Genomic DNA, 23,140 nt, shown 5'->3' with positions numbered 1-23,140 from the left:
CAGCAGAATCTTACGTGTGGCTACTGAGAAGCAATACTTCGCTGAATTCGGTGGGGCTTTTTCACAGCTGTGTATGGGATTGCAGCCTAACAGAGATATTCATAGGGATCAGGATCCCGCCCCTCAAAAAATGTTGTTTTAGATGTGTTATGTCATTCTCCAATCCTGGCCAATGAAGAAAAGCTAATTAATGGAACAAACAAGGAAATAAATACGTTGTTCACTGAGAACTGGATATGTTTTATTTTTACTTTATTTATTTGTTGGGAAACCCTTTTATTTACACGAGAGACACAACTCTTCCCAAATCCCCTTACTTCAGAGGAATGAACTGAGAGGAGTGGGTGGCCCCAATTCCAGGTCCGCCGTGCTTAACGGGCTTGTAAGTGATGGAGAACTCTCCCAAAGAGTGGCCAGTCATTTCAGGCTTGATTTCCACCTGGTTGAAGGTCTTCCCATTGTACACGCCAACCATGCTGCCCACCATTTCCGGAAGGATAATCATGTCTCGCAGGTGGGTCTTGATCACCTCAGGCTTCTCCATGGGCAGGGCCTCTTTCTTGGCCTTGCACAGCCGCTTGAGGAGGGAGTGCTGCTTGAGGCGCAGGCCGCGGTTAAGCCGCCGGCGCTGGCAGGCGCTGTACAGCTGCATCAGCTTCTCGTAGGACATGTCGAGGAGCTGGTCCAGGTCAACACCCTGATAGGTGTTCCGGAAAGTATGCTTCTTCTTCTGCTCCACTTCCGCCATCTTGGCCGCAGTCTCCTCCAGGAAAAGCAACTGGATATGTTTTATGAAAAAATGATGTGTAGGAGAAGGGGGCAAATCAGCTGGGCCAATGACACATTTTGACGTGTGTCTCTGTGTTTGAGTGTGCATGTGCCCCCAACCTTCTAAGTTGTGGGGGCATATCTATTAAGTTCAGAAGACTACTCACCCTCTTGCTGAAATGAAGCAGATAGTTTTTAAGAGCTGACAGCTGATTAATTATAACTGACTAACCATCTACATTACTGGCACGTGGGTGGTGCTGTGGTCTAAACCACAGAGCCTTGGGCTTGCCGATCAGAAGGTTGGCAGTTTGAATCCCCATAACGGGGTGAGTTCCCATTGTTCAGTCCTAGCTCCTGCCAACCTAGCAGTTCAAAAGCACGTAAAAGTGCAAATAGATAAATAGGTACCACTCCGGCAGGAAGGTAAACAGCGTTTCTGTGCGCTACTCTGGTTTCACCAGAAGCAGCTTAGTCATGCTGGCCACATGACCTGGAAAAACTTTCTGCGAACAAACGCCAGCTCCCTTGGCTAGTGAAGCGAGATGAGCACCACAACCCCAGAGTCATTTGCAACTGGACTTAACTGTCAGGGGTCCTTTACCTTTTTAACCATCTACGTTAATTTGCATTTAAATAAATTTGCCCATTCCCGCAGGAAAACATCCTTAGGCTATACTCCTATAACCGCTTACATGGGAGTAATTCTCATTGTACTCATGCTTTTGAAGACTTGCATAAGTTTGTGCTGTTATTGAAAGAAGTGTGAAAGGGCATATTGTTTCATAAACAAAGGTTTAGCACTCCGAGGCAGAACATATGCTTTAAATCATAGACTCATAGAATTGAAAGGGACCCTGAGGATCATCTAGTGTAACCCCAAACAATGCAGGAATATGCAGTTGTCCCTTACGGAGCTCGAACCTGCAACCTGAGCACAAGAGCACTCTGCCCATCTGTGATTCCCAGCAACTGGGATTCAGTGGCATGATGCCTCTGACAGTGGCAGTAGAACACCTGGCATCTCCAGGTAAGCCTGGGAACACCCCCTGTCTGAAACTTTGGAGAAACCCATTGCCAGTCAATGTAGAGCCTACAGCAGCACTGAGCAAGCTAGACTGGGCACAAAGCTGGTTCCTGTGCCCCACTCATTGTGAGCTCTCCTCTAAAACTCTAAAAAATTCCCCCTTCCATTTCATCCGCTGAAGCAACTGATTAATATAGCTATGCACATGTACTTGGGACTAAGCCACTGAGAGGCCCTCACAGTCCTGACAAAACAGTGTGTGTCAATAAGAAGTCCCAGAGAAACGAGGTTTCTGCTGCGTCAGAGAAGGGTATGCATCTTGCCATTGCCCCTATCCTTACAGAAGCACAGTGGACTGGGAAGAAGGGGCAGATTTGACTGGGACTACTGAAGTATAAAGTTGCAGTCATTTCTGGGCTCAGCATTTGGGAAACGGGAGAACGTGCTGTTTTTGAATTAGTGTGCAACATGCCTTTGATTTGCTCCAGTGTATTGATTTGCTGCCGGTGGCAGAGAGGAAACTCTATTCTCTGCAAGGCTACCAGCTTTTCATCCTTCTCATCCCTATCTGGGAAATGTCTTGTGGTTCCTGACCATTGGCTGTGCTGGCTGGGGCAGATGGGAATTGCCACAACATCTGGAACCTGTTGTGGCGGCTGGTCTAGTGGGGCAAATGAGGCACTGCCCCAACTGTGTGCCCAGCCAGCCCCCACCTACCTGCTTCTTACTTTCTTCTTCTTCTTCTTCTTCCTCCTCCTCCTCCGTCTCATGGTTGCTCCTAACTCAGAATTATGGGTAGAGTTTTTCTACTCTGTCTTCCACTGGCACTGACTCCCGCTTCTGTTTTACACTCTCCCCCCCCCCCCGCTTAGGTGTCCCCCATCTGCTTTCTTTGTCCATTTCCAGTAACTGTCACCTAGCATCTTTCGATTGCGATGGCATCCCATGCTCGCTATTTTTAAACGTGGCTTTTCTCATGATTTGTTTGCATCCAGGCTACAGCAAAAGCTGTCACAGCAAATGTAAGTACATGTGTCATTTCCTCTTCCAGTTCTCCCGGGCTGCGTCTTTGCAGTCCAAATCGGATGGGAGAACTGTTTAGCTTCCTTACTGGTGAGATTTGCTTAGTGGATTTGCTGTTTGCCTGGGGGCGTGGAGCATTTCCTTTAGAAAGGGTGTTGAGAAGGAAGCCTTCTATTTATGTACCAGCTAGCTGTACTGCAGGTGGTAAACCTTACAGCGTATAAATTTTCCCCTGCTGTAACATCTTAGAGGTCGGCAGCACCCTCTTCTGGGCTTAATCCAAAGGCTTCTGACTTACTGAGATGTTAAGCATGACAGTACCAAAAAATAAAATAAAAAAAATCTAAATGTCTTTTTCAAGGCTGGTGACTGCCTCTGTACTGCCCCCTTCTGGATCTTCCTCCTTGCTTTACTTCAAAAATATAAATTATTTTCCACTCCAGCAAATGCTAGGAATCTACCGTGACTCTGTGTCCCTTTGCACCTTACAACGTAAAGGTGGGCCTTTAAAATGTTTCATGTGTACATGTAAAAAGGTACATTACCACCATGACTGATGTGTGCTTAAAGGTAAAGGTAAAGGGACCCCTGACCGTTAGGTCCAGTTGCGGACAACTCTGGGGTTGCGGTGCTCATCTTTACTGGCTGAGGGAGCCGGCATACAGCTTCCGGGTCATGTGGCCAGCATGACTAAGCCGCTTCTGGCGAATCAGAGCAGCGCACGGAAACGCCATTTACCTTTCCACCAGAGCGGTACCTATTTATCTACTTGCACTTTGACGTGCTTTTGAACTGCTTAGGTTGGCAGGAGCAGGGACCGAGCAACGGGAGCTCACCCCGTCGCGGGGATTCGAACCGCCGACCTTCTGATCGGCAAGCTTATAGATATGTTATTTGGATGCACTCGAAGTTGGGAGCAGTTCCCATTGCCCGAAAAAGGGCTTATGCATCAATGTACTGTGGGAATTCATCCTAATGGTAGTAATTGAGCCTCTGGCTATGTTGCCCTAGGGCGATTCCAGGGCAGAATCCATTTAGTGCTACTGAGACATTGCTTTTCTCCATTTAGCTGGCAGCGGAATGAAAAAAGTGGATGTCCTGCACATGACTTAATAGCACATCGCAATGTCCTTCACCCATGGGCATGTCTTTCAGTAAGGTCTACTCATACGTAAGTCCAGTTCAGCAAATGTCCTTCTTAATGCCAAGCCTCCTGTTTGTAAATCCAGCTGCTGCTTAGTACTTTCTTCTTTTTTGTGTGGATCCAGCTGGGGAAATAGTGATGAATTCCCCACCCCCACCCCAGTTTGGCCCTTGAATGGCCTGTCTAAATTGCCCCGTGTCATTTTCTCTTCCTGTGTTGCTGAGTGGGTGGGGGAAAGCTTTAACTACTGACTTTAGCTTCATTGTTTGTTCTCCCCCCCGCCCTTGTTTTAACGGCAAAATTTAACTCTAGCAATAGCAAAATAGTACTTTCAAAAGAAAAAGAGGACATCAATAATGGAACCCCCCCCCGTGCCCATCCCACCAGGAAAGGAACTGTAGCACCCGGTGTCCATGGCTCAAATAAATCGAGGAACAGCTACTGTGGTTAGGTAAAAGGTAAAGGGACCCCTGACCATTAGGTCCAGTCATGACCGACTCTGGGGTTGCGGCGTTCATCTCGCTTTATTGGCCGAGGGAGCCGGCGTACAGCTTCCAGGTCATGTGGCCAGCATGACTAAGCCGCTTCTGGCAAACCAGAGCAGCGCACGGAAATGCCGTTTACCTTCCCGCCGGAGCGGTACCTATTTATCTATTTGCACTTTGACGTGCTTTTGAACTGCTAGGTTGGCAGGAGCAGGGACTGGGCAACGGGAGCTCACCCCGTCGCGGGGATTCGAACCGCCGATCTTCTGATCGGCAAGTCCTAGGCTCTGTGGTTTAACCCACAGCACCACCCGCCTCCCTCCGTAGTTAGGTAGAAAGCTGCAATTCTGGCATTCCCAAAAAAGCACCAGAGCAGGGATAGTCAAAGTAGTGTCCTCCAGATGCCTTTGGAGCACAGTTCCTATCATCCCTGGACACTGGCCATGCTGGCTGGGGCTGGTGGGAGTTGGAGTCCGTCCACACCCAGAGAACACTGCTTTGGCTATGCCTACCTCAGAGCAATGCTACATCATGGGATTGTGGCACATCAAAATGCTCTGCAGCTCACAGGGTCCTGGATTATGAATTGTGGGTCTGCCGGGGCTTTGCTACAAACCCACTCAGACTTGAGAATTGGGGGACAGGACTCACCATTCTAAGAAGTTAGTAGGCCAGGGAAAGTGGGAAGTGTGGGAAGGAAGGGAACTTGATCAGAAGAATGAAAGGGAGAAATGAAGGTCAAGAGTTAGATGTCTGAGAGGGGGAGGAAAAGTGCAAGAAGGGCATATAGAGTTAGGAACGGCAGAGTTGAGGTGGGATAGTCACACGCTGAGCTGAAATAAGCTGGTTTTTTTCTGTGGGACTCTAGTAAAATATAATATGCAATGATGATGATGTTGCTAATGCACAAAATGCATGCATTTGACTGCAGGCCTCTTGTAAAGTGATAATAATACTATAGAAAATAGAGTCCTTACAAAGAGAGCATATCAAATATTAATAGATGTTAACACTATCTCGATCAATGATATCATGTTGCATTAAGAAATATACACAGCCAGAACTACATGGTCAAACACCAACAGCTTCGTTTCATTCAGAAAACCTGTTAGCATTTGCAGCACAGGATTCTGGATGCGTGTTGGAGACTCGTTTTGCCATCTTATCTTTTGGAAATCTTCTGTTGTTGCGCCGGTGATCAAGTGAGCAATTGAAGTGTGCATGCACACGAAAGCTTATACCCAGAACAAACTTAGTTGGTCTCTAAGATGCTACTGGACCAAAAAAATTTAAAAAATATTATATACGAGTCCAGACATTTTTAACTGGCATTGATATCTGGATTAGTTTTAATCTGGCTTTAGGTCTGAGACCGGTACTGAAACCATCTTGGTCACTCTACACTAGGAGAAGGATAGGAGGGAGTGCAACCCTACAAATTCTCCTGCATCTCTCAGCGCCTTTCTTCACCACTGACCATCCTTCTGGGCCACTGGCCTGGAATGGGAACTGGAGGCACTGTGCTCTGGCAGCTGGCCCCGAAAGGTCCTGCTTAGGGACTGCCGCTCTGCGTCTTAACCTTTGTGCCATGGATTTTGCACAGGGTCCTCGGCCAATAAAGCGAGATGAGCGCTGCAACCCCTGAGTCGGTCATGACTGGACCTAATAGTCAGGGGTCCTTTACCTTTACATCCCATGATGTAGCATTGCTCTGAGGTAGGCATAGCCAAAGCAGTGTTCTCTGGGTGTGGACGGACTCCAACTCCCACCAGCCCCAGCCAGCATGGCCAGTGTCCAGGGATGATAGGAACTGTGCTCCAAAGGCATCTGGAGGACACTACTTTGACTATCCCTGCTCTGGTGCTTTTTTGGGAATGCCAGAATTGCAGCTTTACCTTTACCATGAGTATGCTGTTAACATCCCATTTCATTTCTCATGCTCACTGGAGATGGTGCTAGGCATCCCACATCACTCCAGTTATGCAAACTGTGAGAGAAGGGTAAGATCTCACAAGAAAAGCCACACCAGTACTAATACCAGATTTTCTTCTTCATCATCTGGTGCCGAAGTGACTTCAAAGCAATCCATTACAATCTATTGCAGCCTAACAGGGTGTCCCTAACTGGGGAGGGGGAGAGAGAAGACCTAAAAGCCAGGACAAAACTGTTATTAATACAGGACGTAGCAATTTACACTGAAATATGAGACAATCCTGCATTATACAGAACACATGGCAACCTTAGAGTCTTCTGTTTCTTCTTCCCTTGGGGAGGTCCAAACCTACTTTCTTCTCAGCTTTTGGGGAACCTTCTTTCTGAGCTGCCTACAAACCCATTTCCTCCCTAATCTGGTCAGAGAGTTTATTTCCTGTTTATCACAGTCTTTCTGGAAGTATAGAGGCAGACGGGCTGGGGGGGGGCTGGGGGGAGGCATAGCTCAGTGGTAGAGCATCTGCTTTGCATGCAGAAGGTTCAATCTCTGGTGTCTCCAGGCAGGACTAGGAAGAAACCCCTTTCTCAAATCCTGGAGAGCAGCTGCCAAGTCAGAGCAGACAATTCTGAGCTAGATAGACCAAGGTGTTAACTGTGGTACAAGGTAGCTTCCTAGGATTCCTATATTTCCTAATATTCTGAACTCCAAAGCAAAAGAACATACAACACATGCACACAAGCAACACACAGCTTGGTCTACTCTAGCTTTATCTGTTTAATATTTAGATCTCCCTTTGCCCCCCATTGCTGCGTATGGGATTCCCAGCAAGGCGAGCCGTGAAGAAAGCATAATGACTAGAAAGAGAAAGGCAGCTTCCTGCTTTGGTTTGCCGGAACCATTTGAGATAATCAATTGCAGGATCACAGGCTTCGTCCTCTGCGATAGGAAGGAGCGGTGTCACTCCCATGCCCTTGTCAGACTGACACAGGCCCATCAGCCGGCTTTGTTAAGTAGCATCCTGCCTGCATTCCTGCCCTGCCTCCCAGTGTTCTCATTTGAGAGGAAGCAATTCTTCCCTCCCTTGCGCTTAATAGGCCCTTTCCTGCCCCTGATGGCAGCCTCAGGCAGCAGCAGCAGCTTCCTAAATCACTTTGAATTGATTTCAAGCCCTGGCACTGAGGGTGGGCTTCAGGGCCCCCTAATCCTGCTGAGCAGGAAGGCTTTAATAGGAAAATGTTGTTTGGCTGAAAGTTAGAAGGTCAAATAAACCCAGTCCAGAGACAATCATACTATTTTATCTGCTGAACAAACTACTTTCCTTTCCTCCCCCCCTCCCCCCACTTACCACCAGCTTCTTGCAACATTTGCTTTGCTTTTGACAAGGGTCTTATGTTTTGTTAGGGGGTTTATGATGATGAGGGATTTGAATGTGTCTCCGGGTTGTTATTGTTGTTGCATGGAGTCCTTTTGCCAGCAGACGCCAGTCCAGTTTTAATGCTGAGATGGGTCTGTGTTTCAGCTCCCCCCACCCCACGAAGAACCAAAGGAGACAAGCTGCTTCAGGCACTCAGCTACACACACACACACACAGAGAGAGAGAGAGAGAGAGAGAGTTGGGTGGTTACAGGTTGCTAAATTTCATGGCTTTTTACTTGTCATAATGAAATCATCAGCATCAACCAAGAGTGGCTGGGGCAACCCGGTCAGATGGGCGGTGTACAAATAATAAAATTACGATGATGACAATGATGTCCGCAACACTCCCCTGACCACTTTCCATGCAGCACAGAGAAGCTAATATGGAGGGACTGCAAAATCTATCAGTTCAGCTTTGTAGGTCGAATCCTGGGAGACCTTCATCTACCCACAACAAGGGATGCATTTGTTAGAGCAATGTTGTGGCATCCAGGGATCGCTCCCTTTGCAGAAATCATGTCATGGCAAAAGATGTGAATCCAAAGAAGTTGATCTGCCAGTGGCGTAGCGTGGGGGGTTCAGGGGGGGCCGGCTGCACCAGGCACAACATCTGGGGGTTAGGGTTAGGGGTGCAAATCCACGGGTTAGGGGGCGCAAATGCACGGGTTAGGGGGCGCAAATTACTTGCCTTGCCCTGGGTGCTGACAACCCACACTACGCCACTGTGATCTGCAGTCTACTATTCAACATGCCATTCCCTGTATATCGGTAACATGGGCACATGGAAGCTATTATCTCCAATTTTACATTCTTCTCTAACTAGCAGCAGCATTTGTGTAAAAACACATGTGCACATACACACACACATACCCATATTGGAGAGTGTTATATGTACACAAACACTCATATGTACACACACACACACAAACACAATGAAAAGGTCTTCATGATTAGGGTGGGAGAGAGGAATCAGTTGTGTGTTCTTCCTCAGATCAGAGGAAGAACACATTGCAAAAAAAGAGAGGAAATGTCTCACCAAACAAGAGAAATAATTCCTATAATTTAAACAGAAATACAATACATCTCACCATAGTGGGTAAGAGTAGAGATGACTTGTGTGGCTGCTTAGTCACCTGCCCAGTTGCTAACTGGGTGAGCAACGTCAAGGCTGCTGCCCTCCTTTCTTGTGGTTCTTTATCTTTAAACTGAAGCAGACAGTCCTTAAAATAGAAGACTTCCTTAAATAGAGCAGCCCTTCAGATAGGGGACAACTTCAAACAGAGGACTGTCCTCTGTAAAGTAGAAAACATGGCCATCCTCCTAGCAGGGACAGACTTAGGGCTGTGTGATAGGTGTGCATGCACTGGGCACTGAGCAGAGGGTGCTGGGCTTTGGGAAGGAGGCATGAGGGTTCTGACAGGGTCCTAGTGCCCTCATATCTCCTTCCCAAAGCCAGGGGCCTCCTTACCTGCCTTCAGAGAAGGCAGTGCAAGAGCTGGGACTGGGGGGGCGCATGCCAAATTTTGGGATCACACAGGGTGCCATAATGCCCAAGTCAGCCTCTGCTCCTAGATGATCAACTAACTCAATCCAGCAACATAGATTTAGTTCTCCAAAGAACTGAAATCCCATAGTTGTCTTAAAAACCTCTTTCTATGTTAGGCTCCTTGTTTAGATTTGGTAGATGGCTTTGGTATATAGAAAAGGTCTCACAACATGTTTGTTTGTTTGATTAATGTAATGTTTGCCTTCACCATATTCTTATGAATCTATCTGTCTTGCAAGTGGAATGGTGACTGGACCACCTTCAGCAAAGTTTCGGAGAGGAAGAAGAGTTTGAAGAGAAGAAGAAGAGTTTGGATTTGATATCCCACTTTATCACTACCTGAAGGAGTCTCAAAGCGGCTAACATTCTCCTTTCCCTTCCTCCCCCACAACAAACACTCTGTGAGATGAGTGAGGCTGAGAGACTTCAGAGAAGTGTGACTAGCCCAAGGTCACCCAGCAGCTGCATGTGGAGGAGCGGGGAAGCGAACCTGGTTCCCCAGATTATGAGACTACCGCTCTTAACCACTACACCACACTGGCTCTTCTTTAAAGAGAGAGAGAGATTCTACACTATCAGGAGAAGGGCTGTAGCTCAGTGGCAGAGCATCCAAATAACAATAACAACAATAAAAATAAAATCAAGAAATCAAGAAATATTAGGAAAGAACCATAGTTCCTTATTTGATGTGGGGAATTACATTTTGTGTATTTGATGCATAGCCCTCCAGCCAGCCTCCATTGCTCTAACCCCAAGCTCATCACTGCTTTTATTTTCAGATCTGGAAGATACTCTCTGTTTTTCTGGTGGTGTGGTACCCTACATTGAAACAATTTGGGTGTTGCTTATCAGATTGCGGCCTGTTCCCACTGGAGAGGCATGGATATGGAGAAGGGAAGGCTGAAAGTAAAGGTCTGACTATCAACAGATGCAAGAGCAACAGGATCTTAGGCAAAGGGCCCCGAGGAGAAGGGAGGCTGGGGGGAAACGAGATGGGTTGGGAAGGATGGAGTGAAAGAAGCTCATGGGAGTCCAGGTAGAAAAGACAGATTGGAGGGATAAGGCTGACAGGCATTGAGAAAAGTACTGGGAGGAGAGTGTGGATATTATGAGAGGAAACCTGGGAGATTGTGGTAGGAGATTGCTGGGCTGGTAGAAGTAGCATTAGGGGAATATTACAAGCCACAGGAAATGTGTGTGAAGGAAAAATGAATGCAAGCACTGACCCAACACTCTGTCTCCTCCAAGATTTTCTGCATGTGGTCTTTAGGCCTGTTTAATTTTCTTTCCTCCTGACAGCTGAGACTGTATACTGGTTTCCATCCTTTCCAAAGTCTGCTTATAACCTGGAAGACTTGAAAAAGAAATGTGAAGATTCTTGCTTCCTGCTTTGGGGAGGCAGTAGGCTGTGAATGTAAAAAGGTCAGGTGTGATGAAGAGAAGTGGGTGGGAGTGGACTCTTGCTAGCTCCTCGGACTTTCTATTGTGTGTGACAGAAAACAGAAGCTTTGGAACTGAATGAGGAACTCCCCTCCATTTTCCTAAAAAAAACATAGAGGGCTTCTCTAAGGAAGGTAGAGGGAGCCCCTTTCTAGTTCCCCCTGGAACTGACCTGGGTGTTACAGTTGCTGCAGCACTGCTTGATGCTTTCCACATACAGTGGTACCTCTGGTTACGTACTTAATTCGTTCCGGAGGTCCGTTCTTAACCTGAAACTGTTCTTAACCTGAAGCACCACTTTAGCTAATGGGGCCTCCCGCTGCTGCTGTGCTGCCGCGCAATTTCTGTTCTCATCCTGAAGCAAAGTTCTTAACCCGAGGTACTATTTCTGGGTTAGCGGAGTCTGTAACCTGAAGCGTATGTATCCTGAAGCGTATGTAACCCGAGGTACCACTGTAATGGACTAGCCACCGTGCAGGCAGCATCTCAGTGTAGCAACTGTAATATGTGGACCACCATACCTCAGATTGTGTCTTCCTTGGACTGAGAATCACCTCGTAGGTGGAGGTGTTGTCACCAGTAATGATCAGTCATCTCTCTTTCCCACCCTCAAAATGTTTTATCGGGAAGCTTAAAATGCATTTTCTCTTCAACTGCTTGTCTATCAGCCGGCATACATCGCCTGACAAAATTTTCTCTTGATAGACCACTGGAATTATTTGTGGACTTTTTGAAGGTCTGATTTGCTAGGAATGAAAAGGTAACGTGGAATTTTTCAACGTAGGAAATAATTAATACTGTCATCGGTTGAGATGCAACTATTGTTATTGTACTTTATCGTGGCAAAATATGTGCTTAAAGGCATAAACTAGTTGGTAACCTGCTTGTGAAACCACAATTAGTTCAATATATGTTTACACATGTAAGGGACGAGCACACTCATGGATTGCCCCTTCAGTATGAATGCATCCACCCATTCATGCTTTTTTACTCTTGTGAAAAGGGACTTACGCATGTACACATGTTAGGCACTTTCACAAGAGCAGGAAGACTCATTACACATCCACATCAGTTCACACACTTGGCTACCTAGGCATAGCATGTGAAGGAAATTCAGTTTTCCCATGTGCACATTCACTGAGTAGCCCTAGAGAGGTCATTCTGTGAGTTGCCAGCTGTTTTCTAAAATGGCTCCTGTGCCTTTAACAGGTACATGAGACACAGAACAATTCAGCTGCTACAGTTTCCGGGGGGGGGGAAGAGGGGGGTTCAGGCATTGGTTTTCTGTTTGCCAAGCAACTGCTAAAGGCATGGGAGCCCTGAGAGAAACAAGTCAGCAACCCGTATCTTTCATTGCAACTGGTCCTCAAGGTAAGGTTACCAGATTTTTTTCAATTAATCTGGGGACACTTCATTGAAATAAGTTGGAATGATAGGATTTTGCAGCGGACTGATTTGTAAATCTGAGGACTGTGCCCAGGAAATGGGGACCTCTGGTAACCTTACCTCAAAGGCAGGTAAGGGAAACACACCCATTCCAAGCTTAGGGTTAATTTAACTCCTAAGGCTTAGCGGGAGAAAGAGAGGCCTCTTTTTTAATTGCCCCTAGATAGCCTCCCATATATAGGCTGAACAGATATCTGGACCAGCTCCATTTATGTGGATGTTTTGTGTGCATCAAACTGCAGAAAGCTGACCTGTAAGAAATCCCACCCCCCCCATGCCAATCCGCTTGAAGTTCTCTGAGTATAGGACCCAGTAATTCTGTCTCTGTGTTCCTTTTCTACAGATTGTTTCTTCATCCTCATTATTCAGTTACCAGCTTGTCATGGGCTTTAGAGCTGCAATTTATATGTCCAGCCAGCTTTTTCTTTATTACACCGAGGGGCCCTCTCTATCCTGGGGCTGTGGGAGGATGTGTTAACCTCTCTGCAAGAGCTTTTACATTCCAAACATCCTGTGCTGCTGCAGTCTTGTTCAGTTTTTTCCCTTCAGGTGCTTGAAGATCCTCTACCCTCCAACACCCTCCTCCTGTGCCCCATTCATACAAAATATACTCACTTTCTTACCTCCCCCTTCAGCCCAGCAGCTTGAGAACTATCCTGCCCCCCACACCCCCATTTTCCATCGTTAACAGATATTTAGTTCCGATAATCTATTAAATCAATTTTTTTAAAGGAAGGTTTTGTCATCTTTCATCTCTTCATCTGAGCTGGAGGAGGGATAAACTCCTTAAAACCGTGTATGGCCATATTCCAGCGCAAATTTAAGCAGCCTTAAACCCATTGAAATTGATGGGCTTAGGCAGGCTTAAGTCCGTTTTGGATAATTTGTGGCCTATAGCTTTAGCTGGCAGTGCTGTTCTCTCCTGTTCATCCATCTGGAGCAATTACTGGGGATTATTTTTCAGGCAGGAGTGTTGACATTTCCCCCCAGTTGGGTGTCAAGTATACACGTGAGGTTAGCAATAGCCAGGCTTCAGATGTCTAATGAAAGGAATGCCCTGAGGTTAATGAGGTGCTGGGAAACAGCAGAACTAAATCCGATATTACCGTTTTCCAGCTTTCGGATTTAATTAGAAGTTCCAATCACCTGTGCACACAGACATTTCTGTTTGCACCCAATTGGCAACCTGGTTCTTTGAAAGAGGTGTGTGTGTGTGTGTGTGTGTGTGTGTGTGTGTGTGATGGTAGCAAAACTTGACTATATATGCTGGTTAGCTGTAGATGGCCCATAAACTAATTCTAGCAGTTTCTCGTGCCGTGTTCCAAATCTGTTAACCTCTGTACTACTACTGTATCTTCCTTTCATAAAGACTTCCTTGCACTTTCCTTTGCCTTTTCCCTGTGGCACCAAGAGTTCCATTTCCATTTTAGTGCACAGTTTTGGTCCTTTGCGAAAGTTGCTGCCGCTGTGTCCTTGCACTTCTTTTAATCCCAGGGCTTCCAGCTATTATCCATCAAAATTAAGCTGTTCCGGCATCAGGTTAATGGACATGAACCTTATCAAGGTGAATGAATTATGGAGTTAAATGCTAAGTCATTTATGTGAAGGATGGCTCATATCCAAGAGGGCTAAGATATTTGGATACCTGCTTTCTAACTGCACTGCAGAACTGACAGGTGCATATTCATACAATCACAAGTGTCCTGATGTAAGTCTTCTAGCCAAAAAATAACTGCACTGTTGAATGAAGTGATCCATGTTTTTGCTGTTAAGCATTTTCAAAACATGCCTACAGTCTGCATACATGTATTGCTTTGATCTACTCAGAATAAAGTCTCAGCTCAAGGAAGGCACAGATCAGGTTGTAGGATGCATCCTGCACCATTTCAAACCATGGGTTTTATTGACTATTCCTCTACATAAACAAAGCAAAAAGGGCATACAGAAAAGTAGAGGTCAGGGGCAAGGGTTCTTATCTAGCCTTCTCCTGACAAACCATTTTCTTTGTTTAAGGATGTATTGTCATAGGGAAGTTTTCATCTGTGGCCAGAGATTCCCCATCCTTTTATTGTATAAATACTGTATAATTTTGTTGTATAATTATAGTACAACACTGTTTTATTGCATAATTATAGTACAACACTGTTGATTTGGGATTGCCATTTGTTCCAATCTATCACAAAAGAGCAGGTTTTCCCTTGGAAAGGAGCAGGACAAGGAGAAAATTGCTCGGATCCGCGTTTTCTAGGCAGTCCACAAGTGGAAACACGGACAAGCTCATGGTCAGTTCCTGTCCCAGCAGTTTGTATAAGACTGTATGGAGGAGCATAAACAGAGCAGGGAAGCTCCTCTTGGTTGGATTACATCAGATGAGAGTCTCCAGCAGGCCAGGTGGAGCAAATGCACATAGATAGAAAAGACAGCTGGGCATTTCAACAGAAACGCTTAATCCCTGGAGAGGATGATGACTGGGAACAGGGAGGGGGTCTTATAGAGAAGGAGTAAGCGAGAAGAAAATTTGGCAGGAGTTTACAAACAGAAGAAAAACAGAATGGTGGGAAAGAAACACTGATCTCATTTGACAAACGAAGTGCTTGCTGCAATGTAGTACTGTTGAACTGTATCTTATAGCAGTAAAAAGAAAAGAAAACCCTGCACGCACACACTGGAGAAAAGAAGTTTCCAGCAAATAAGAAAAGTGCCTTGTGAATCAGAGGCATATTTCTTGCAGACTCTGGTTCTGTGGAACTCTGTTCCTTTGCTGAGGAAAAGTTTCTATCTTGGGACAGGAACGGATTTCCTGAATTGTCCTCTGTCCAAGAAATAACAACATACCCTTCCTTTAGCTGCTATCCTGGAAATACCTCCCACAATGCTAGGACTAGAGACAGGATGTTAGGTAAACTGGACTTGCACTCTGACACGTTTTGTTTTTTTCCTTTTGGAAATACTTGGTAGGTAGGCTTTGCTCAAGCTCAGGATAGGAACACAGGGAACTGCCTTATGCTCAGTCAGACCCCTGACCCATCTTGTTCAGGGCTGTCTAAACCAGCCTTTCTCAACCTGTGGGTCCCCAGATGTTGTTGAACTACAACTCCCATCACCCCTAGCTAGCAAGGCCAGAACTCAGGGATGATGGGAGTTGTAGTCCAACAACATCTGGGGACCCACAGGTTGAGAACCGGACTGGCAGAAGTTCTCCAGGGTTTGGGGCAGGGAATCTCTCCCAGCCCTACCTGGGGATTGAGCCTGGGACTTTCTGCATGCAGAGCAGATCACCACTGAGCCATGGCCCAGACTATGATCACCGTAGTCTGATCTGAAATCCTTCCTGTTCACAAATACCAGGCTAGTGATGCTGAGAAGCTTTTCCTTGTCGCATGCAGCTTAGCTCACAGCCTTGCAACAGCTGGAGCTAGTGCTTGGAATGCGAGGGACCCAGGACTGGGGCAATTATTCCAAGTTGTTTTGGGTGGGCTTATTGGCACAGGTGGCTGTCACTTTCCTCACATTAAAAATGTGAGTATTGCAATGGAAGACGGTTCTCTGTTTTTTCTCCAACACCTTTGCACTGAATGTAGTGGTACTGCTGAGGGCACAAGGAGAAGGGGACGACAGAGGACAAGATGGTTGGACAGTGTTCTCGAAGCTACCAGCATGAGTTTGACCAAACTGCGGGAGGCAGTGGAAGACAGGAGTGCCTGGCGTGCTCTGGTCCATGGGGTCACGAAGAGTCGGACACAACTAAACAACTAAACAACAGCAAGCTGCTGAGGGATAGACCTGCCCTCTATGCATTTGCCTAAGCCAAATCTGCCTATCTCTCTCCACCCCTTGCACCTATGGTTGTTATAGGATCCCAGGCCTGTCCCAAACCAAAGCAAGAAAATAATAAGACACAAGAACGCATCCCTGCAAAAAGGCCACTATTTCATCTATTGAGGAATGTTATTAGCAAATGGGCCTAAAGGATTTCAGAAACCTGCAGTGATGGTTTAGGAGCAGATGGTCCAATGGGTAACACAGAGTGCCCTATGTTTGGGTTTGTTCTGGAACCAAGTGTGACTTTTTGGAAACACTCAAGTAATGACATGAATAACCCTTACTGGTGTGAGATGTAGAAACTGACAGTGGGGAAGCACTGAGGGTGTCCTTTGGTAGTGCCAGATATGTTGAGGTACAACAGAAAACAGATTGCCAGCAAATTAGTGTATCACAAAAGCTTTGATTTGAGCACTTTTAGCCAATTGATTTTTGTTTTTTGATACACTTTAAATTTTCTATTGTATGCTTTTATAACTGTATGCCACTTTGAGATATGTTTGTAGTAAGCGACAATTAATGTGATTAGTAATGATAAAATAAAACTCAGGAAAGGCAGAATGTTTAATCAGAAGTTAATCTGCCTGCTTTGCTGCTGTGGAAAACACACTGGGAAATCCGGAAATAAGAACAGCAAGATAGCATAGTTTACCTCCCTTGGAACTAAAAACTGTGGCATGCCAAATATATGGCTGATCAAGCAGCTTTTGAAATTCAGTAAAATAATACAGATTACAGTACTAATACCTAGGGAAGAAAGTGATTCATCTGCCATTTTGCAACTGGTCAATTTGCAATTGTATCCCCAAACCACTCTAGAATGTGCAGATGTTACATTCAGATGTTATGTTTATTAGTCTTGTCCTCTCCTTCAGCATAGAGCTTATGCCTGTATTGTAGGCAGATAAATAGGCTCTTTTGAGAAATGATGCTGAATGCATGTAGCTGGGAATGGGGGGGGGGGTTTAGGTCAGGGCCAAAGTGCATTATTTTGCTCCCACTTTTGTGTGTTTAGTCAACATTGAATGCAGCATCTCTGCAGCCCCTATAATGATCTAGATTCTAGAGTAATGGCATGCAAACAGGCCCACCCTCCTTCAAAATCGTGGAAATCAATGGAATTTAAAGAGGTCGCGAAACCTGGGATATGACCTGCAAATCACAACAAGGTTCCATGTATCTTGCAAGGACAGAGAAAAGTGCAAGTTCTCTTAGAAGGTTGTTGGAAATTCGGTTATTTAACCACACAGTCATTGCATACAGTTAAGCTGGTTGTTTTTATGCCTGCGGCAAGTAAATGAAATATGTGGCAAAATATGACTGCAGATGAACAATGAATTCCTATCACACTTCTCTAAGTCTGTTCCCTAGGGAAATCTGCTTTCTACCAGAGCTCCTTGCCCCCACCACTCCCCAAAAACATCAGGCAACCAAAGAGCACGTTGTTCATTGGTTCTGACATAGCTGATCATGTAACGGTGACTGGTGGAATAAAGCCCCATCAGCCTGGAGCACCAAGCCCAGCTGCAACACTCGTCCTAACTGGGGGCTCTTATGATGGCTGCACCTACCCATAAGCAGTGCTGGCCTTTATCACATGGCCTGTGGGCCTTGCCAGCTCCAGATCTCTGGTTTGCCTGGGGTTTTCTGGGGCTCAACAGACTGTGCTGGTCTTGAGGGGTGGGGCTAAGTGTCACCATCAGCACAGTGCAGACCACATCTTTAATGCCACATTGAAATCAGCAGGATTTTGGCTCATGGTTAAACTTTCATTGCTTCCAACTGGAGTTACATTTGTATATAAATGTTCCACTGTGTTTTTATATTTGTTCTGTGTTTGCTCATTTTCCTTGCCAAAGTATTCAAGATCTTGTCTTATGCAGTGCTTTTTTTCTTAAAAAAAATGTTTAGGGGTACTTTCATTTTCCTGCTCATATTGAAATACTGCTCCTCAACGAGGCCAAACTTAGATTCACAAAATGTTTAGGGGTATGCGTACCCCTGCGTCCCCACCAGGAAAAAAAGCACTGGTCTTATGTAATGTACACAATATTGATTGTCTACAGTTAAAATGGCCTAATAATATAGATTGTATACAGTCTTATTAATAAATAAATATATATTACAGAAATATTACCAAGAACCAGAGCAATGTTACTTTTTAAGAAGCAAGGGTCCTGGTACTATAAGCACACAGTTAAATTTGTTTTAAATAATAGGATAGCTTCAGCATTGTTGGTTATGATTCCATGTGATACACAAGGATTATGAAAAAGCTGTCTGGAAGTTAGATCATATTGTTTAAATGCGGGTTTCAGAAAAAGGGGAGCTTTGCTACATATATGACCGTAGAAGCTGAACACCAAGGTACGTTCTGTTGTATGACTATTAAGTGACCTGGTTCATTTTGGAGGCAGTGCGTCTGAGATGCCTGTGCACTCTGCTTGTATACATGCATGTTTTATGGAATTGCTTTGCATTTTTTCCATCTCCCACATCTTTTTCATGTTCCCCAGCAGGAGGGAGAATCGAAGGAAAGGAAAGGGAAAAGTCAACAGGCTGCTTCGTTCTAACGAACATATTTTGCTACGTGGGGAAACTATCTAATCGGGTGAAACTGGCAGGGGGAGGAAGAGGATTGCCTTTTGGCCGTAATGAGTCCGCGGTCCCAGTTTGCTTTTCCCATTCTTCTTCAAGCCGACGAACCAGTTTTTATCTGCGTGCATCTTTGATGTGTAGGTATTGTAATGGTTTTCTTCCATTCTCTCCAGGAACAAACACTCTTCCGTTGGCAACTGCTGAAGAAAAGAGAAAGAGAGAGGTGCATTCATAATGGGAAGCAAATGAAGCAGCTGAGTTCTCCGTCAGCAATGAAGGATGGTGCTGGCTTCTGTATCAAGCAAGTGCTATCTCACACTTTTCGGTGCATTTCCCCATCACTTTTTTCATTGGGAAAAGTCTGGTCTTTGGGGGAAAGAGGTGTGTTAATTGTGCAGCCTACATTTGCTGCAGTGTGACTGAATCCCACCCAGAGATAGTGATAGTCTGGAAGTGCCCTTCTGAGTCACCAGTGTGGTGCAGCAGCAAAAGAAGCTAATGCTATTCTAGGCTGCATCAACAGAAGTATAGTGTCCTAATCAAGGGAAGTCATAGTACCGCTCTATTCTGTCTTGGTCAGATCACACCTGGAATACTGTGTCCAGTTCTGGGCGCTGCAATTTAATAAGGAAGTTGACAAGCTGGAATGTGTACAGAGGAGGGCAACCAAGATGATCAAGGGTCTGGAAACTAAGCCTTATGAGGAGAGCTTGAAGGAGCTAGGAATGTTTCTCCTGGAAAAGAGGAGACCGAGAGGAGGCATGACAGCCATATTCAGATAACTAAAGGGTTGTCATATGGAAGAGGGAATAAGCTTGTTTTCTCCTGCCCCAGAGGGTAGCATCCAAACCAGTCACTTCAAGTTACAAGAAGGGAGATTCCAACTAATCTTTCTGATGGTAAGAGCTGTCCAACAGCAGGACAGACTCCCTCAGAATGTTACGGACTCTCCTTCCTTGGAGGTTTCTATGCATAGATTGGATGGCCATCTGTCATGGATGCTTTAGCTGAGATTCCTGCATCGCAGGGGGTTGGAGTAGATGACCCTCAGGGTCCCTTCCAACTCTACAATTCTGTGATTCTGTGTTGATCCGTGTGTTTGGGAAACCTCGATGGAACATAGGAAGCTGCCTTATAGGAAGTCAGACCATTGGTCCATCTAGCTCAGTGTTGGTCCATCTAGGCTGTCTGGCAGTGGTGCTCCAGGATTTTGTCAGCCTAGCCCTAACTGGAGATGCTGAGATTGAACTTTGAACCTTCTGCCTGCCACTGAGCAACAGTCAAGAAGGCAGCACTAACTTTTTGGCTCCACCTATCTGTTGTTCTGCAGGGTTGTTTCTTTTCAGCCCCTTCTCTATCCTTCCACCACTCCAGCCTGCTGAGTGAACAGCACATACAACATCTCTGACGCTTGTTTATCCTAGGGTTAAATTTGGCTCAGTGTCCCTAATGGCATCACCCTCTGTGATTTGGCAGCTGGAGGAAGAAGCAGCATTGCCCCTTCCAAATACGAAATCCAGTATCTGGAAGTATTTTGGAACATCGCTTCTCATTATTTTATTTATTTTTCCAGAAATAAAGCTGGGCAAAATGTGGCAACCCAGCTGCAAAAACAACAAACAATGTCTATTTGCTGCTCGTGGGCTACAATATATCTGCAAACCTCAAAACCTCCCCCAGTCCCAGTCCCACAGAAACCTCATACTTACCGAGCCATATAAACGGCCATTGGCATCCATGGCCAAGTAGTGCCCAGACTCTGTGCTCTTTATGTACACCTCACCCAAATTTTCCGCACTTAGCAGCAGTTGAACTGCAATAGAAAATAATAGTAAGAACAGCAGCAGGAAGGTAAAGCAGTGGCCCAGAGATGTAGGAAAGGATGTGCTAGCTTCTCTAAGCTCTTTGGAGGGAAAAAATGTGGCATGGGTGTAGCAATTGAGACCTGCAGCAAAATATTGCGGTGTGTGGGCTGTTCCTTGCTCAGCTTTCCAGTCTTTTGTAAAGTCATTCATTACAAATATCTCTGTTTCCTTCTTCTCCATGGTTGCATAAAATCCAAATCTGAAGGGATCATTTAGTCTTTTGGTATGACTCCTTTCACCTTTCTGGACCAGTCATCAACATTTAATGCCTCCCCTTAAATATGAACCATCTCACAGAAAAAAGTAAGTTAGAATGACTAGCCCAGTGTGCCAGGACAAAAGTTATGAAGGGGAATATGCACCCATGCCAGAGGTTCTTCCAGTGGCAGGGAATTATTTTGTTAAGTCACATTCAGATGACTCAATCAGATGAACCATTCCCTGCTGAAGGAGAACTTGACAACCTTCCAGGATCACTTGGGCTCTGCAGTAGCTCTGAATGCACAGCTACAAGTAGATGTGAAAATTGCAGCCAACAGCCATTTATGAAAACAAGAACTGCTTCCTATGGGAGGTTGGGGCAACGATTCTTAATTCATATTCATGTTGCTGTTGTTGTTTTAAGAAATGTGATCTTGCAAGATAAAAGATGATGCTGAATCCTCTAATGACTTTGTCTTTGAGAAAAAGTTGGCTGCTCATGGACAACTCATAACAAACACCAAACAGAGAAAGAGAGAGGAAATTACATAATAGAGTCAGGGGAAAACTGACTTTATTTATATTAAAATTATTAAACCAATCCTTTATTTTATATAATAAACTCCAGTGGGTAATTTGGGGTCAGTAACAATGAGGTGTGGGGGTTTTTTTGCCATAGATATCCATTAGCCACCTTCTCTCTCTGTCTCCCATGATCTTCTTGCTTCCTTTCTCTGTCTCTCATTTTTTCTTTACTTTGCTTTAAAAGGGACACTTAGCAACAATCTGGCAGTGGTGCCACTGGTTCCAATCCACCACCCTGTACAGCAGCCCTGTTCATGTCTGCTCATTCAATTCAGCATGACTTTTTCTGAGGCAAGTGTGTTCAGGATTTGCATGTGTGCAAACACAGACATACAGAGGGAGAGAGAGAGAGTGCATGAGAGGAAGGGGTGAAAGAGAAGATTATATTTCCCCTAGAAGCAGCCCATGCCTCATTAAAGAAGACCTCTTCCTACTTTTGTGGCTGTTTTGTGGTGTGAGTGAGAGGATGAACTGCTTATCACTAAAAGAAACGAGACTGCTGTTTGTACACATCCTTCCATGTAAACGGGCTCTGTTCACTTCAACAGAGTCAGGGCTCTGGCCCTGTACAAATGTCATTACAAAGATTAGTTCAATAGGTTTTGGAAAGTGAGGGCACCACCCAAGTTTACTTACGTCGTCAGCCCAAGACTTGTCCTCTGTAACTAGGGTTATTCCGCTGGCACATACCCATTTAAGGAGTTTCCTCTGTAAATATTTTTTCATCAGGATGTCCAAGTTTAATAGCTCATTTACGCTAAGCTCATTTCTGGCACAGGCTAGCAAACATACACCCTTTAGAAAGCAACACTGGCTACACGCAACATTTTTCCGAGGCAGGGGGAGAAATCATTGAGAAGACTATAGTGCGCAAGTGATGCATGGAGGGAGAGGTGTGTGTGTGTGTGTGTGTGTGTGTCTTTTCACATGGAGCTAATGCTTTTCCTAGCTCATAGCTGTTCTTCCTCTTACAGCTTGCTGACCTATTAGGGAGTAGGAATCCATCCTTGTTACAACACAGCTGGACACTGGGAAGGCCTGGAAAATCTTTTGCTACCACAAAAATTAAGCAATGGCTACTGTGTTATATGGCCTTTTCAAAAGGATTAGACAAATTCATGGAGGAGAGGACCTCCAGCATCTGGTGGTGGTGGCTAAATGGGACCTCTGTGTACATAAGCAGCATCCTCCTCAATACCAGATGATCAGAATTCACAATAGAGCAGGGAACCTTTGGCCCTCCAGATGTTGCGGGACTCCAGCTCCCATCAGCCCCAGCCAGCATGGCCAATGGTCAGAGCTGATTGGAGCTGAACAACATCTGTAGGACCACAAGTTTCTCACCACTGTAATAGAATAAGGCCCCACTTTTCTCCCCACTCCATTTTTAAAACAAAAAAATATTTGCCAATATAATAGAAAGCAAGAGAAAAATAAACACTGCCAGCTGACTATCTTCAGGGTCAGTTTCAGAGAACAGCATTGGGTGGTTGACTTTTGGCCCACCGGCAGTTGTGCTGTGGGGTATCATAGGGTATCATCTGGTCCCCAATGCTGTTTAACATCTATATGAAGTTGGGAACAGTCATCAGGAGATTTAGAGCAAGGTGTTACGAGTATGCTGATGATACCCAACTCTCCTCCTCTTTAACATCTGAATCAGGAGAGGCTGTGCACAATTTAGTCTTGGCGGTGTGCTAGATGAGGACCAATAAACTGACTCTGAATCTTGGCAAGACAGAGGCACTGTGGGTGGGTGGTTCCCAAGTCCAGATAATTTATCAATTGCTTGCTTTTCATAGGGTTGTATTTCCTCTGAAAAACAAAGTTTGTTGACTGGG

The 23,140-nt window shown here is 45.3% G+C and overlaps 1 protein-coding gene and 1 pseudogene across 7 annotated transcripts in view; both read right to left on the bottom strand.

Moving 5' to 3' along the window:
• Positions 1-251: 251 nt before the first annotated feature.
• LOC308469267 (small ribosomal subunit protein uS19 pseudogene) lies at positions 252-782 on the bottom strand (annotated as a pseudogene). Its single transcript has one exon. The product of its transcript is annotated as a small ribosomal subunit protein uS19 pseudogene (transcript).
• A 15,800-nt stretch (positions 783-16,582) lies between these two features.
• FGF1 (fibroblast growth factor 1) overlaps positions 16,583-23,140 on the bottom strand; it is a 52,137-nt gene continuing 45,579 nt past the window's right edge. For 5 of the 6 annotated variants that reach the window (XM_080997309.1, XM_080997308.1, XM_080997307.1 and 2 more), the window contains 2 exons: positions 20,358-20,461; positions 16,583-18,848 (listed from right to left, as the gene is read on the bottom strand). In XM_080997309.1, the coding sequence (XP_080853435.1) occupies positions 18,654-18,848; positions 20,358-20,461 (299 nt within the window). In that variant the 3' untranslated portion in view covers positions 16,583-18,653. The remainder of the gene's footprint in view (positions 18,849-20,357; positions 20,462-23,140) is intronic. The other variant, XM_080997312.1, reaches the window with a different exon arrangement.

This window comes from Podarcis pityusensis (genome assembly GCF_964106645.2).
Source record: "Podarcis pityusensis genome assembly, chromosome: 2".
Lineage (NCBI taxonomy): Eukaryota > Metazoa > Chordata > Lepidosauria > Squamata > Lacertidae > Podarcis > Podarcis pityusensis.
Note: the sequence above shows the minus strand (reverse complement) of the source record. Positions and strands in the feature narration are given on the sequence as shown.